The sequence below is a fragment of the Lampris incognitus genome, chromosome 19, assembly GCF_029633865.1.
Source record: "Lampris incognitus isolate fLamInc1 chromosome 19, fLamInc1.hap2, whole genome shotgun sequence".
Taxonomy (NCBI): domain Eukaryota; kingdom Metazoa; phylum Chordata; class Actinopteri; order Lampriformes; family Lampridae; genus Lampris; species Lampris incognitus.
The window spans coordinates 25350263-25368429 of NC_079229.1; the positions used below are offsets into that span (position 1 = coordinate 25350263).

At 42.8% G+C, this 18167-nt stretch overlaps 1 protein-coding gene across 1 annotated transcript in view; it reads right to left on the reverse strand.

The window, feature by feature from the left end:
• Positions 1-1735: 1735 nt before the first annotated feature.
• gpr158a (G protein-coupled receptor 158a) overlaps positions 1736-18167 on the reverse strand; it is a 74658-nt gene continuing 58226 nt past the window's right edge. The window contains exons 6-12 of the mRNA XM_056299738.1: positions 17059-17168; positions 12915-13153; positions 10779-10917; positions 6646-6751; positions 4341-4487; positions 4125-4208; positions 1736-3631 (exon numbers count right to left, since the gene is read on the reverse strand). Coding sequence (XP_056155713.1) covers positions 1736-3631; positions 4125-4208; positions 4341-4487; positions 6646-6751; positions 10779-10917; positions 12915-13153; positions 17059-17168 — 2721 coding nt within the window. The remainder of the gene's footprint in view (positions 3632-4124; positions 4209-4340; positions 4488-6645; positions 6752-10778; positions 10918-12914; positions 13154-17058; positions 17169-18167) is intronic.

The following is an 18167-nucleotide window of genomic DNA, read 5'->3' on the forward strand; positions in this document are numbered from 1 at the left end:
CAGATAATCATTTGTAAATGACATTCAGTGACGCTACCTACAGGTATTTCTCACATGACACCATAAAATATACATTTTTCTTCACACGATCGCTTTTTTTTGTTGTTGTTGGGGGTTACACAATTTTTTATCTTAAATATTAGTGGTAGTGGCAATGATATAATTGATATTTAGATATTTTGATACAAAAATACTGAACCAGTGAAAACATCTGTAGTCAAGAGTATTGGGTATTATCAGATAATAGGTCTTAAGACTACCTTGCAATGCACTGGAAACACCATGCAAATGTTCAACAGACGTCTTTTCATCAAAGTGGTGGCAGTTTTACGCTTATTTGGATTCCTCCCAAAAATTGATGCAGCAACTTGCATGTTTTTTTTAAATGAAAACAAAATATTGTGTGCACACATGCATGTACACACACATACAGATGCACACACGCACACATACAGACACACACACAAGACAAACCCCATGTTGGATTAATGTCCATAGCTGATGCAAACGGCTACTTGAGTGTTTTAGAGTAGAAGGAGCTAGCCTTACTTTTTACAGTGCATTTATGGGGCTGCTTTAGCCCATATTCACATCAGGCTGTTTTCATATGATCTGTACCATCCAAATAAGAATTTTGAAACAGGAAAACAGAAAAAAGTTGACCACCTGGCATACATAGAGTAAAATAAACCGAAAAAAAAAGAAAAACCTTGGTGAAAAACATTAATTATTTGCTTAAGTTGACAAACTAGTAGGATCCAATCACTCTTGTTACCTGACGGTGCATGCTGTTTATATAGTTCATTGTCACGGAATTGCTGAGGAAGAAGCCATTTGCTTCACCCCCAGACTATATGAGACTGGTACAAGACAATTCTAGTTAGTTAGGCACATACAGTAATACATCTTTGCAGACTTGGAAGCATTTGACACCGCTGAGAACTATAACAACATAAATCTTAAAAAAAAAAAAAATCTCAGCATTTCACACTTCTAAGTTCAGTCGACGTATGGTATCATGCCGTGATGCTGGAAACAGGACATGATGTAAATGAGGACAGCATGATGTAAATCATCACAAGAGAACAGTCTGTCCTCAGTACTTAGTATCATTTTTACATGTGGAGGTGGTTAAAGTGCATAGACCGATATCCTTTCAAAATCAATGCCTCTGCACAAGACAAACAACCTTCTTGGACAACGTTACCTTATTCTTTGGCGTTTGCGTTTACTCTTGTGTAATTCACCCTACCATTCATGCTTTATTTTTCATATAGACATCAGTGATTTGTTCTTTTTACAGGCGTTTTCTTAGAATCATATCCTATTCCAAGGTGAGACGATGTTAATGTCCTCACAAAAGAATCAGCCGAATATTTAAATGCTCGCCGAATACAGAATATGATCGGCGCAGATTTGCAACATCGCACATACAGTGAAAAAAGTAGAACTGGTAGTTGCATAATTATAGACTAGAGTTTATTTTTAGGAACACTCTGTAATAATCTGGAATGCTTATCACGATATGGTTTTGTTCTGTTTTTGGAAATTTTGCTTTTTTTCAAAATCGACAACATGGAATGAAACCTTGGAAAGGAAGGCAACTTGTGGAACTTGGATCATCTTTTCTTCCAAGTCACCCTATTAACAGCAAAAGTTAATATTTGAGGAAATTTAAAGTGGAAAAAAAAGAAAACACAAATTATATTTTCAGTTGTCTATTTCAGTTAGAGTGTCATGCTTTTTTGCCTGATATGCTATCGTCAAAGTCCCAGGGACAAACATCTGCCTTTTTTACTTTACTTCCAATCCCCACTTTGGGATTTGGATTGCTCTGTTTAGATGCTGAGGCATTTTTGTGTTGTCCTTTTTTATCCGATGTATCCTGAAAATCCCATGGACACACCTCAGCCTGTTTTCCTGTGACTGCTCCGACATTAGCACATTTCCTTTTTTCTACCATTGGAACCTCCTGATCACTCCCTACGTCCCAAGGGCACACTTCCGCCATTTTTTGTTGACTCAAATGTTTTTCTGAGGATTTACTCTTGTCTTTGGCTTTTGTTCTGCTTTTCTCATCATCAGTATCTTTTGACATCTCTTTCTCCTTCTCAATTGTTCTCGCAGGAGGTGTGCCCTTGTTTTTGGAAGGGGATTCCTTGGTTTTGGAAACCCCAGAAGGACTAGTGCCTCTCTCAGAAACTGGAGATACAGCGGTGGGATCATAATCCCAGGGACACACATCAGCTTTTGAAACCAACGTTGAAGGTTGGAGCGAGCTTCCGACTTTGGAGGTCTCGGAAAGGACATTTCTCCCTTCATCCTCGGCTGGAGTGGTGCCTTGTCTCTGCTTTGTCACATCAGGAAGGTGAGCCACCTGATGTGGCTTTGTTGTGGTCTCTTCAAAGTCCCATGGGGAGCCCTCGGCCCGACTGCTTTTTGAACTTTCTGTTCCGGAAAGAGGCTGTTGGGTCTTGGCTGGCTGGCAAACCTGACTGGATAGTTTTTGCTTTGACCCTTCAGACTGAGCTGCTTGACTCTCAGCTCCATCCTCCCATGGACAAATCTCTGTTCTGTCAGCACTCATCCTCTGGATTTCTCTGGAGTGCCTGCCTCCTGACGGGGTCTGGTCAGAGGATTTCTGTTTCTGCTGCTGAGGTTTGACCCCCTTGGTACCACTCCCATGTACTGTTGTGGTTTCTTTTGGTGCTATGGACACATGCTTCTGGACCTTGTTCTCGGAGGGAGTTGGGAGATCCTCCACTTCCCAGGGACAAACTTCTGAGAGGTCGTAGAGGTCTTTACCCTTTGCAGTGTCAGTGCAGATTGATGGCTGACTTCCACTCACCTGCTGTTTCATTATCCCACCTTTTGCCGCGGTCTGTTTGTACTCAACTGACTGGCTGATTATCATTTTGGGATGGCATTCCTCCTCCAACTCTATACTGGACTTGGTGTCTTTATTCTTTGGCTGGATCTTTTTATTGCTATCTTCTGCACTCTGAGTCTTTCCTGTCAAGCCCAAAGTCTTCTCTTTGGCACTGGCAATGACACTGAGGGATTTCTGCAGCATGGAGGTTCTTGGATGTATGGGTTTCTTTTCTGCAGTGAGGTTATGGGCACTGGCTGATTTGCAGACCAAAGGGACGGACTCAGTCAATTCACTTGAGGCATCTATCTTCTCAACAGACTTCTTCTTAACTAGCTTTTTGCTTTTCAGCGTATCAAGAAGGGGGCTGTCTGCTGCAGTCACCTCCATCTTGTCTGTTGCTGAGCTGTTGGAGTCTTCACTCTGGTCGCGGACATGGTCGTAGCTGCTGTGGGACTTCTTAAGGGAGAAGACTTTGTTCTTCAGTGTCTCCTCTTTGGCTGGCTTTCCTTGGTGAGCTGGGTCAAAGGGGTTCTTCTTCAACAAGCAGATACTGTTACGGTTGCTTCCATGTTCCCCTGCTTCTTTGTCCTCACGACTGCACTGCCGGTGCACTGATTCAGGAATCTCAGTGATGCGTCTCATCAGTGAGCGACCCAGGCCTTTCTTGGAGCTCCGCTTCTTTTGGAGGTGAGGGTTGTTAGCTAGCATTTTCTTCCTCTTGTAGATTTCTAGCTGGGAATAGAGCTTCTTCAGCTCCTCCTGCACATTCGTTGGGGGGGAGAAAACAACATGAGAAAGAATAAAGCAAATAATTGGTGGTTTTAGAAAAATGAGCTGCATTTCACATTAAATAAATGTGGTTTCTAACCAAGACAGTGTTACAAAGAAAGCACACTTCTCTATTGCACTTTTCTACAGCACAAAAGCATGCAGAACATATTCATGACATACAACTACGACAGCCGTTCAATGATGCACTGCAGTATACCACAATGTGTGTTGACACAAAGGAAAGACAGGACAGCCTTGACGGAAACGGGGTGTGTTTTAATGTTAGGTCTGAAACAGCCTCCAAGCGTTGGTTCTGGATTTATTGTATTTGTATCTCATACAGTGGCTGCTCTCAAGGAAGCAGGATATCAACTGATCATATCATTCCCTCTGATAAATAAGCTTGGATTGGACCTAGTGTTGAAATCTTTAGTAGAGAGACTTCTTCAGCTCTAACAGACAAACAGAAACCTCTGCTCACGTTGGTACGTTTTTCCCAAAGACTGTCGCAAGACCTTACGCCACAGCCATTAATAGAACTCAGATGGCCCATTTCATCTGGCATCTGCAATAAAAAACTGCCACGGCTCAGTATTTCTGCCACAGTCAGGGGACAAGGATTCAAAAGGTATCACACCAGGATATACAATGGAAAGCGAGAATTGAGTGAGGGAACGCAAAGGGAAAGACCACTTACACGGATGTCCTCTGGGTCCAGGCTATGTTCACTCCATGCTGATGTTATGCTGCTGTTGAGATAGGACCCGGACCGACCCATGTCCAGTTCATCTTCATAGGCTTCAGAGGCAATATCATCTCTCATGTGGGTACCAGCAAACAAGAACTGAAGGTGGGATAAAAATAGCTCAAATCAACTTTTCATACTTAATTAAGCACTACATATTAAATAAGCTGCTCTATCCTTAATATGAAATGTACTATGGTCATAAAGAACACAAATTCAAAAACTTCCTGTCTTGGCACTTCCACTAATTTTGGTATTCACTTTGTTAAATTGGATTATGTCCTTTAAAATAGGCATATCCATGTACTAGAATAAACTCTTGATACTGGAGCAGATCTTTGTGAATTTTCATTCTCATGAATAACTAAATAGTTGATCATTTACAGAGGGGTTTGTTCAAATTTTATTTTCTTGATGAAATATTCTTAAAACAGTATGTACACGGTAAAACTTTTAGTTTTTTAACTTTTTTTCACGAATTAGACAGATTGATGAAAGATATCAATAAAGCCTTTATAGTACACCAGGTATCTGTAGGAGTGAATGAATGAATGATGATTTATTTCGAACGTGTAAAGAAGCAGGATATAACATACAGATAATCCACTGCCAATAATCTGAAGTGATCAACAAATCCACACATCAAACTCATCGAACAAATCTCCATATACATCAGATTATTTGTTACATGTACGAAAAGGAGTAGGAGGAAGTATACTTATTTTGCCCTACCCTTTATCACCTACTCTTAAGTTAATTCAGCTACTCTACATTACAAAAAGGGAAATAACAAAATATATATGACAATAAAATATATATATAACAACCCAGATATCCACTCGGTGTTGTATGAAGGAAAATGTAAAAAAATAAAAATAATTAGGAATGTTTGGAAATGAGTAAAACTTTAAGTTAACACACCTCTTCATCGTCCCTGTATCTCTTGAAAATCAGTCCTCTGTACTTCTTCTTGAACTGCGTACTGTTTGTACTTTGTTTGCGTTCCATGCTCAAACTGTTCCACAATTTTACCCCACAGACTGAAATGCCCATGCTCTTCAAAGTTGTTCGAACACAATTTTTTTTAAAGTTTAATTTCCCTCTCAAATTGTATTCCCCTTCTCTATCTGAGAATATCTTTTGTATATTACTCGGTAGTAGATTGTTTCTTGCTTTGAACATTATTTGTGCTGTGTTAAATTCTGCTAAATTCCCTGAACTTCAAGGCACTTGACTTTGAAAATAGTTTGTTTGTGTGTTCACGATATCCTATATTATTAACTATCCTTATGGCTCTTTTTTGTAGTCTACATAATGGTTGTAGGTTGGTTTTGTGGGTGGTACCCCATACCTCGACACAGTAGATCAGATATGGTAAAATAAATGAACAATACAGTGTGCAGTGATTTATAATCCAGAATGTGTCTTGCTTTTCTCATGACTGCAATGCTCCTTGCCAGTTTTGCTCGCACATATGTTACGTGAGGTTTCCATCAGATTTTGTGGTCAAGTATCACACCTCGAAATTTATTTTCATATACTCGTTCTAGTTGGACATTGTCGATCACTACTTTTACTTTGGTATGCATTACGTAATTTCTGAACGACATAAAATTTGTTTTGTCCAGATTTAAGGATAATTTGTTTTTGTCAAACCACCGTTTTACTTTTTCCATTTCTGTTGCGCTCACCTCCAAAAGCTGCTGTAAATTCTCACTAGAACAAAATATATTAATGTCATCAGCAAATAAAACAAATTTCAATATTTTTGATATCTTGCATATATCATTTAAGTATAGAATGAACAGTTTTGGACCCAAAACCGACCCCTGGGGTACACTACACTATGGAAGCACTATGCCAAATTTATTGGCTACATCTACAACCCAAGTTTAAATAAAATATTTTGCATGCAGAGTGTTTTTTTGAGAAATGGCAGATAAAAAAAATGTTATTCAGTGAAAACATAATTGGCGCGGCAGACATAAAAATGAAAAAATAGTAATACTATTTGCTGTTGTTTTGCTGTTAAGTTTGTTTTGTTGGGTTTTTTTTGTTGTTGTCTATTTTATGGACCAATAGAGCTTACAGATCCAAAATCCAGCAATGTTTCAAAGAAGCCCTAGCCGGCCAAAAATGTCATGTCTTGCCTTAATTGGACGAAGGAGTGCAGACTATGAATTTTCTGTATATTTTTCATGTACAAGAGGAACAGCACAGACAAGCAAATAAGTAAAATCTGTATTGGGAGGCTTACTTTAGGGATAAGCAGTAGGCCCAAAGTGACTGTTAGAGTTAGATGGGTGTGAGTGAAAAACAGCAGCAGCATCCAGTCTGGATGAAGCTCAGAAGCCAGAGTGAACCTATTGAGAGAGACAGAGGGGGGTGGGGGTTTGTTGGGTTGACGGAGAGAAAGGGAGAAAGAGATTGAGATGGATTTCAATTAATCCAAATAAGCCACTACAAGAAGAAGAGCGCCCGGATTCTATCTTTAGCTTACGTTAATTTAATGTTTTGCTGTGTGCAGATGACATCACAGTTGGGTTTAAACTGGGTCATTAATCAGTCTGCTCAAATGGTAATACCAGTGAATAAAGTTTTATCTTTCACTGAAAACTTGCACATATTATGGTGAATTTAAAAAATCACATTCATTTTCAGATAAATATGTCTTCTATTAAAAATCACTCTAAATATTCCTTGTCATAAAAAGTGCTCATGTTAGAGTTCAAACATGTCTGTATAATGCAAAATAACACCTCTGTAAGTGTGCTGACTTAATGCAACTCGCACTCTTTGCATTACGCCTCTAGGTACAGACAGAGGTGGGAAAGACAGACATGATCTAACACATTTATTTTGAGCCAAAAAGTAATTATGCACCGTCTGCCCAAGAGTCAACATTCAATTCTGCTGCTCAAGGAAGGCTCATATTAGTGCTACATTTGAGCAACCTCTTTGCCCGTGAGGATAGTGTTCTCACACTTTGGATTAGATTTTCAAGGAAGGACAATGACCTTGATCTAGTCACTAGATTCCTACTATTTATACATCATGCCATAATACATGCAGTCTGCTGCTGCACTGCAGTTGGTGGAAAATGAGACAATTTCTGGCGGAGAGGATAGTGATGCTAGGAGTAGCCACAGTGTTTTTATTCAAAATGAGCTAACAGGCTTTCAGTACAGTGAGACTTCATGCACACAGGGATGTGAAGGCATGTCCTGTAAGATGCTAATTTCAGTCACTGGAGAGTCCACATCCCAGTAAATGTCATTCAGCAAGCTCATTATATTGTTGAAGTTGGCAAATGGCTAATTAACGAACAGTTACTGTGGTAATAGCTTAAAGGCATGAAAGAAGGCAAAGGTCCAGGCTATGAAATGTCCCAAAGCTTTGAAGTTTTCACTAATTTTTTTTCTGTGAGGCGTTCAGACTAAGTTTCTGTGTTGATGAGGATTTAATAGCCTTAAAAACTATATCTACTCAGCCTGCAGTGACACACTGAAATATTCACAATACTCAACATTCCTCCGTTAGCTATTCCAGTCTCTTTTCATTTTCACTCAGCGTGCAGTTTACACCTGAACCAGACTGTAACCTGATTACCCACGCAGTGATCAGGAAAGGCTGAGTCTTAACTGGTCACTGTGGGATCACAAAGCGGATTCTGTCGGTAACAGCAATGGATGCTATATGCCTCTAACAAGCCCAGCAGTCGTCTCAGCCGGCTACCATTCAGTATCAACTCGCCCTACCAGCCAAGTGCTCCAATTTATAAGGGGTCTTGTTGGGCCACATGAGAGAGGGACAAGCCTCCCACCATGGCTGCAAGAACCCCATTGCAGCAGCTGGCAAAGTAAACACAAACGGTCACACGGTAGAATATCATTTTAACTGACAAACTGTAAATCCTGATGCCCTCTGAAAACCTATCTGGCTATACATCAGTAATGAGCAATTTACTGTTAATGGAGGCTAATTTGTAACTGCAATATTGCTGCCAATATTTCTAGAGATCTATGCTGTGAAAAAAAACCCATAAATCATTCTGATGTGGTTAATTAGTGAATAATCTGATGGAGCTGAGCTCTCAATTAACGGGACTCCAACTGGGAATGGCTTTGGTGGTGTCAGCTGAAAACATCTCATTTAGAGACTGCATGGTGCTGCTATTTGACATGTGCACTAGCAGGAGAGGGCATGTTTGAATACAATAAAAAACACCTCTCACATGAACACATTAACCTAGCGGGACAGCCCACAGGACTGAGACAAGACAATCTACCGGGGACACATAAATGTCAAAATGAAAGAGAGAGACGGCAATCAAAACACAACCACAGGCTACAATTTTTAAAAACAACATGAAATAGCATTTAGAGCGTATCCTACTTCCATAATGTGATGTAAATACATCACAAGAGTAAGGCAGGATATATAAATATGTATATATATATTTTATTTTTTTTATTTCTCCCCCTTTTTTTCCCCAATTGTATCTGGCCAATTACCTCACTCTCCCGAGCCGTCCCAGTCGCTGCTCCACCCACTCTGCCAATCCGCAGGGCTGCAGACTACCACATGCCTCCTCCAATACATGTGGAGTCGCCAGCCGCTTCTTTTCACCTGACAGTGAGGAGTTTCACCAGGGGACGTAGCACGTTGGAGGATCACACTATTCCCCCCAGTTCCCCCTCCCCCCCGAACAGGCTCCCTGACCAACCGGGGAAGACGCTAGTGCAGCGACCAGGACACATACCCCCAACCGGTTTCCCACCCACAGACACTGGCAATTGTGTCTGTAGGGCCGCCCAACCAAGCCGGCGGTAACAAGGGGATTTAAACCGGCGATTCCCGTGTTGGTAGGCAACGGAAGAGACCACTACGCTACCCGGACGCCCAATAAGGCAGGATATTAAGGCGGGACAATGCGTATGGAGGGGTGTGAGTTGCTCCTTCAGGATTTGATTGGGAGGTGCAAATAGTTTTACAATATTATTGGTTCAAAAGTTAAGGTGATTAGGGGCGTCCAGGTAGCCTGGCGGTCTATTCCGTTGCCTAGCAACACAGGGTTCGCCAGTTCAAATCCCCGTATTACCTCCGGCTTGGTCAAGCGTCTCTACAGACACAATTGGCCGCAACTGCGGGTGGGAAGCCGGATGTGGTGGGTATGTGTCCTGGTCGCTGCACTAGTGCCTCCTCTAGTCAGTCAGGGCACCTGTTTGGGGGGGGGGACTGGGGGGGAATAGCATAATCCTCCCATGCGATACGTCTCCCTGGCGAAACTCCTCATTGTTAGGGGAAAAGAGGCAGCTGGCGACTCCACATGTAGCGGAGGAGGCATGTAGTAGTCTACAGTCCTCCCTAGATTGGCAGAGGGGGTGGAGCAGCGACCAGGATGGCTTGGTAGAGTGGGGTAATTGGCTGAATAGAATTGGGGAGAAAGTTAAGGTGATTACATTTTGATGTAAAATAAGTGAAAAAAAATGAATTTTTGAAGATCTTTTGGCATTGTTGAGTAGGTACATAAAATTCAATTTTCTTTCACATTGTCTTTAATAAACTTGTAGCTCTTTATTGAGATTCAGAATGTGCGTAGTGTGCTATGCACATAGTTCTTAATTATTCCTTAAGTTTATAAGGTATTTTTTTCCCACTGAAGTAACAGGTGGCTGGAGAGGTCCACATCACGATAATTAGGGTAATACAAGGTAGCTTCCCATTCAGATAGAAAACACACTACATTGACATTAAAATACTTTTCTTCTTTCTTTTTTGGATTTCCCCCCACTTTTTCTCCCCAATTGTACCCGTCCAATTACCCCAGTCTTTCGAGCCATCCCGGTCTCTGCTCCACCCCCTCTGCCTCTGGGGAGGGTTGCAGACTACAACATGCTTCCTCCGATACATGTGGAGTCACCAGCCGCAATCTTTTCACCTGACAGTGAGGAGTTTCACCAGGGGGACGTAGCGTGTGGGAGGATCACGCTATCCCAGTTCCCCCTCCCCCCTGAACAGACACCCCGACTGACCAGAGGAGGCGGTAGTGCAGCGACCAGGACACACACCCACATCCGGATTCCCACCTGCAGACACAGCCAGTTGTGTCTGTAGGGACGCCCGACCAAGCCGCAGGTAACACGGGGATTTGAACCGGTGATCCCCGTGTTGGTAGGCAACGGAATAGACCGCCGCGCCACCCGGACGCTCCTCAAATACTTTTCTGTGACTATCTAAACTTTGTGGCATTCATAGCCTTATGTGGTACACCCGACCCGTTTGGCTTTGGAAGTGCAATAAAACAAACTAAAAAGAGTATTTCCAGATCTTGACCCAGAAACCTCACAAGAGGAATTTAGCACAATGGGAATACAAGGGACTTGTTACCTGATTACGTAGAATATAGCTGACAGAACAAGCTCATTGTGAACAGCGATGGCCATGTAGCGTGGCTCGTGGAACGCAGACGGGACAGTTCTCACAGCGTAACACAAATACACTGCCCACAACAGGAAGAGGAACTCAGCTGGAAAACAAGAAACAGTAACATGAGTAAATCTGGAGGGCAATCAGCTATATCGGTATATATACAGTCTATAAACCTCAGTGACCAATCAACCATATTACAATACAGTGCGAAACACTGTACAACAAAGGCACAGTGAAAAAATGGCCAGCTCGATAAAAGCTATGAAAAAAAAAATTCGTAGGCTTGTAATCTCTGGACATTGTTTGAATGACAATTGCAAATAGAGCTGTAGCAGTCCTGTGAAAGGTTTAATGAAAAACTCTTATACCTCCATGGCAACCCTGTGTAGTGTTTCCAGGGTATCCAGCTTGACAGCAGCGCGCAACTTGATGCATTACACCTGCCTTTCCCATGGAAGTCTTTTGTCATTGGATTTTCCTTTTTTTCCTTTTTTACATTGCTTGCCTGCATGAATGGAGGACTGTCATATCTGACTGAGCTGTAGACACACATTTTGATTTAGGTCCAACAGTACGCATTAGATTCTGTTGTTCAGGAATAAATATTATCTATTAAGGGTAACATGAGGGCATGTGCTTACCAAGAGCCATAAAAAAATGACTTAAATACCTGCAGAACTAAAGGGTGTCCGGGTAGCGTGGCGGTCTATTCCGTTGCCTCCCAACACGGGGATCACCGGATCAAATCCCCGTGTTGCCTCCAGCTTGGTTGGGCGTCCCTACAGACACAACTGGCCGAGTCTGCGGGTGGGAAGCCGGATGTGGGTATGTGTCCTGGTCACTGCACTAGGGCCTCCTCTGGTTGGTCGGGGCGCCTGTTTGGGGGGATAGCGTGATCCTCCCACGCGTTACGTACCCCTAGTGAAATGCCTCACTGTCAGGTGAAAAGAAGTGGCTAGCGACTCCACATGTATTGGAGGAAGCATGTGGTAGTCTGCAGTCCTCCTCGGATCGGCAAAGCGGGTGGAGCAGCGATCGGGACAGCTCGGAAAAATAGGGTAATTGGCCAGGTATAATTGGGGAGAAACCCCCCCCCCCAAAAAAAACGTGAAGACTCTAAAGCTAACTCAGTCCTCCATTGCCCCTACTTAAACCCGATAAAATTCAGGCTCATTTAATCACAGCATGTGGGAGGCGCCAGGTCTGTCCCGACTATAATACCTCAAAAAAGTCAAATATGGTCACAGCTTTTCCCTCAATTTGATCTGGGGAGGAGACTGAATTCTACACACTCGAAACAATCCATTCTTTTTCTTCCCTGTGTGATGCTCATACTCTCTAGCTTATTCACTGATTCCTACATATGAAACACAATAGGGCACTATATAGGGAGTGATAAGTGGAGATTTCCAACACTACTGAATAGTCATGAGGTTTCATCTAGACCCCATCACGCAATATTTGACAGTGAAAAGAGTGGCGCAGAGGAAAGGTGAAGGGTTGTATTATGGTATTTTTAGCATTGTGCACACGTGTTGTTCTCTATACTTCCAGGTGCATTGTTGGAATTTTTGAGGGCATGAAGGAGTGAATACATTTCACAGAATGCGGACACTCAAAACAAAATGGAGGAAGGTGAATATAGCGCACTATATAGTAAATTGGGAGCAATTTTGGACACAGCTTCTGTTTCCTGCAAAGCATCCTTCATCATGTTTGTCTCCGTCTGTTGTAGGTTGCTACGGCAACACAGGAACTCATTGAAAGCATGATACCGATGGAGAGGATTAGCGTCTTCTTTCAAATAAATGTAAAAGTGCTGCCAAATATGATGGGGAGGCAAACTGTTTCCGTCACCCTGGTTTACCTCCCAAAGCCTTATTTTACCTCATCTCTCAATCCACCTTCATCTCCCTCATTCTCCTCTAACTCTGGAAAATTCTAATTCCCACCCTTTACCACCATTCACATACACATAAATTTTGAGGCGCGCGCGCGCACACACACACACACACACACACACACACACAAAAGAGCTTTTGTAAAATGCATCCATAAATCTCCACGTAAACACCCAACAGTAACATAGCCTACCAACAGCCATCATGTAGTCCCAGCGATCAAGCAGACACATGCTGAACTGCAGCCCGTCGGGCGTGTAGCCCACATCGATGAGAGCCAGCTTCTTGTCCACATTCTGGCAGACAGCGGATGTCCAGGCCACCAGGAACCAGCAGACGATGAGCAGGATGATGCCCAGCAGGCGTAGCACTCTCCAGCTGGTCATGTAGGGAATCCTCTGGGCCGTACGGGACAGGAATACCTTCAGGACCCTACAGCGGGGGCAGACAGCCAGGAGAGTTACCAAATGCTTCAAGAGGATTCCTGGAAAATAGAAATGTCTTTGTTATGCCTTTGTCATTTAAAAAAAATGTTGATATACTTTATTAATCCCCGTGGGGAAATTCTCTGCATTTAACCCATCCTAGCAATGTAGCTAGGAGCAGTGGACAGCTGTCGTGCAGCAACCGGGGGACCAACTCCAGTTAATCTTGCCATGCCTGGGTCAAGGCCACAGACCATACAGGAGTACTAACCCTAACATATATGTATTTTGGGGGGTGGGAGGAAACTAGAGCACCCGGAGGAAACCGACGCAGACACGGGGAGAACATGCAGGGGACGACCTGTAATGACCCCCAAGGTTGGACAACCCCGGGGTTCGAATCCAGGACCCTTCTAGCTGTGAGGCGACAGCGATAACCACTGCGCTACCGTGCCGCCCAAATTGTGGTTAATTGGGGTGTTAGGTCATTGTGGCTTTTAGAAATATCCTGAAACTCTTAACGAATAAAATAGCAATATACTGCAAAATAATGTCGCTACAGTATGATGACGTCATTCAAAGTTCGATTCTGCCTATCGGTTCCTAAATAAATTTCACTCGCGCCAAAGTTAGTTTCCGTTTCCGTGGTGGCGGCATGCAGCTTCCGTAGTTTCCGCCTCCGCAAATTAAATGTGCGCCATCATGGACCAGAGCAAGGGGCGGTCGAAAGCGTGGCATCATTATTTCGTGCAAGGAAGGACGCACAACAAACATGGCCAAACACCTTCGCCTACACGGTGTACAGATTAACCAGTGTACCGCGTTTGACACGTTGCGCCGGTCTCCGTCTCCCGCCTCGGCGTCCTCTTCAGCCACCCTGAGCAAGCAGCAAGTTGCACCTCGTCGCAATTGGGTAAGTGAACATTAATAACATTTGTCTTATTCGCAACAGCGAGACAGCAAACGACGTATACATGAGCAATTGTTAAACTGTATGCAAAAACTGAAATGTGACATTTTGTCAGCCAGTCGGACGCTGGGGATCCTCGTCGCCAATTTGTGGTATTGTAGCAAATTCCAGTAACGACAGTAGGTAATGTTAAGTAAAGGTTTACTGAGATCGCTAAGCACTCAACGGTACGCGATATTATGAACCCTACATAGGCCTCGCCAAAATCCCGTTTCTGGCTTTGTCACGTGTGCGCCACCGTAGCAACGCGAAAATATGTTGTTATGGGGTTAGCGCTCATCAAGGAAACGCTGTACACCCACAATTTAACCTGTCTAAGTTATCCACAATCAACATTAACGTTTTTAACTCAATCTTTGCTTGCTCCACGTTTGAGCATAGGATACTTCACCCCTTATCATGACTACAAACAAAACGAGCTCCAATATTGTAGTAATATGACTTTTACATTTATACACAGGTAACAACTTACTGATCAGCTTTCTTAAATGTGAGAAAGTCTATTTATTAGATATATGTTCATTTTCAGACAACTAACGTTACTTACCTCCGTTCTGTTGTTGACAGCCAGCAGTCCAAAATTACAAAAGCAGCCAGCTGTCCAAAATTGCGAAAAATACAAAATTACAAAATTGAAGGTAGCTAACGTTAGCTTTGCTTCGCACCGAGTTGATAGTTGATTGTTTCCTTAGCAACGCAGCGGAAATCCGGCGTCCGTTCGCGAGATTTGGGACAGGGTACGGGATTTTGGCGAGGGCTATGTAGGGTTCATAATATCGCCAGCCGTACATGCGTAGCCGCCATCTTATATTCTCTTCTTCTTGCTGTATTAACGTAGAACACACGTTTCATTATCCAGCAGTGCCTCCTAGCGGCGTCACAAGATAAACATTACGGGACACAACACTGAACGCTCGTATACAGCCTGAGAAGGCAGATATGCTCATTTTTCTAAACAAGAACTGTTAATAATTTAAGGAGTTTAACACCTGTGTCCTTATTTCTTCATGTACGAAGACAGTTGTTGTAAATGTAAATATAAGAATGGCACATTCACATGAATGATCCGTTCTTAAAACAGAATGGCTTGTATAAAGTTTTTTTTTAAATAAAAATTTCTTCTGTTAAATAAGCATGAGACCTGTTTTGACCCCGCCTCTCAAAAAACCGGAATCGAAAAGCGGAATCATGATCGTTAAAATCCAAACGATGCCCAACCCTAGTCATCTACAACAAAAAAACGAAGTCCCAACAGTTGGTGAAGAAAATAATAAGCTGACTTCTTGGTGCTAATATTGCCTTTCTTCCTCAGTAAACACATGTTGGGGATGAGGTCTCGCAACACAATAATAATCTTTGACATGACACTGGCATAAATGTTAGCTTTAATTATGGTTTCATTGTTTATCATAATCATTCTTGTTCTGCAGATCATCTCGTGAAAATATTATATCATAACACCCCTATGATAGAAACCTTTTTGGTTAATCACCTTCATGGTCACAACAAATGTTGCCATTGCTCAAGAGCATAACATGTATTTCACTGTGTACAGATGGATAATGAGTTTTTATTAGCTGTAAGATGCACACACCAGATGTTAAGCGTGAATTGTGAGGCATTCCGAACACTTGAAAACACAGGCGAGTGTTAATTCAGATTCAGTGCAATGTGGTATTCTGTTCAACACTAAAATAGAGCTGTTGACATACACCAGTCAGAGCATGGGTTTATAATGTCAAACAATCACAGTCATTGGAAGAGACAGGGTTCAAATCGTGTTCAAACACACAATGGTTACCGTGCTGTGAACTTCACATGCACTGAAATCTCCACTGCTTTTCCTTGAATTTCAAAAAACTGATTTTTTTGGGGGGGGGATTTTCTCCCCAATTGTACCTGTCCAATTACCCCACTCTTCCAAGCTGACCTAGTTGCTGCTCCACCCCTCTGCTGATCTGCAGGGCTGCAGACTACCACATGCCTCCTCCGATACATGTGGAGTCGCCAGCCGTTTCTTTTCGCCTGACAGTGAGGAGTTTCACCAGTGGGACGTAGCACATGGGAGGATCACGCTATTCCCCCCAGTTCCCCCCTGAACAGACGCTCTTGCCGACCAGAGGAGGCGCTAGTGCAGCGACCAGGACACACCCACATCCAGCTCCCCACCCACAGACATAGTCAATTGTGCCTGTAGGGACGCTCGACCAAGCCGGAGGTAACACGGTGATTCGAACCGGCGATCCCCATGTTGGTAGACAATGGGATAGACCGCTACGCTACCCGGACGCCCCCAAAAAACTGATCTCTGCAAAAGCACACACTTCCTGAGTAAAGTCCTTCCTTCCCTGCACATCCATACCCATTTATCTCTCTGCTGGCCTCCTGTCTATGCCCGTCTCAGCCATTCGATAAGATGTTATATAGTGAGACGATTTGGGCTAAAGCGGCTTCTGTTGTCGTGTTGCTATTTGTTTAATCATTTTGAGTTGGTAGTTCTGTGCCTTGCTTAACAAGACACAAAACGTCTCCTTAAATACGTATAGCAGTCTCTGTGATAAACTAGCCAAGCAACATGTTGCCAGAATACTTTATAAGGAGCTACAATGTAAGAGGCAATGTAACTCCATTTAAACTGGTCACTTCCAAGGATAAAGGGGTAAATCTACATATGTGCGGTCATATGCAATTTTGTATGTCCATTGTGTGCCGATATATCCATGTAAATATGTACAGTATGTGAGCTTGCACATATGTATATATGTATACTGTAGTGTGTGCAAAAGCATTTATGCATGTATGTGTTTTTTTATGTGAATGGGTTTGTGAGTCTACTTGTATGTGAAGCCCTTTGCTGTGTGCTTCTGTGTGTGTGTGTGTGTGTGTGTGTGTGTGTGTGTGTGTGTGTGTGTGTGTGTGTGTGTGTGTGTGTGTACTATTACCTGTAGAGTTTGAGAGTCAGCGTCCCATAGACAGTAGCAAAACCGAGCAGTCGAACCCATCTCAGCAGGATACAGCGGAAAATACTCGGCTTGAAATAGAGAATCACAACCTGGGAAAAAAAGGTGATATTATGGAATAAGCACACTTTCTTGCCCCATACATATATAAAATTCCCATGAAACCAAGGAAGAGCCATTAGATAACACAAGCCATCTTCCTAAAGAAGTGAGGGGTACTTTAGAGAGGGAAAATTAAGTTAAGAGAGCCGCCCTGCTGGGTGTATTTTCCATCTGAATATTAATGGCCTCACTCTCTCTGGGAAATTAAATACAGAGTCATGGGAAGTTGCTCCTTGCATCTACTCTCGGTGGACAGCTCGCCAAACTGTGAGGAAGAAATTTAAATGTAGGTTCACTCAAACTCCCTCACGTCAGCATCTAGCACCGACAAGTTGTGCAACCATGATTATATGGATCTATTTTAATTTCTGCTAAAATTTGCTCAGAAACTATTTAATGTGCCGTCAATGAATTGGTCTTAATTAGTTACTACGTCAGTCAGGTGGTCTCTCATTCTCTTTATTTGGTACTCGCTTTCTCCCATGCCAAACTTTTTAGAATTTATTATTATTCTTTTCTATTTGTTCACAAACCATATCAGCAAATTTCACTTGTCCTTCTTGGCATTTGTCTGTCACACGCCGAGGGAACGCCAGCTTTCTGGTATGCGATGAAAAGCAACTGGCAGCAGGCAAAAAGACGAGAATTGTAATTGAAAATGAGGCGTGCAGCTGTGTCTCTCCCTCTCACATGCCCATGGAGCATCTGGCACCGCGCTTTTTATCACAGCTCCGGGTGTGAGTGTGCACGGGCGAGTTTTTCTGGTTTCATTAGCTAAACTGCCTCTGCGAAGATGAATTGCTCCGGGGAAGCGTCAGCAATTACAGCCTACCTATTTCATAAACCCCATCCTTCACCCTTTCCGGGACTGGTGTCCATCTCGTGACTGGTTGGTGACCCAGTACCCATTAGGGAACCGGCCTCTTCTCCAACCAGAGGATTGTGTTTTTGTTTTTGTTTTTTGTATAATCTCATTATGTGACTTTTTG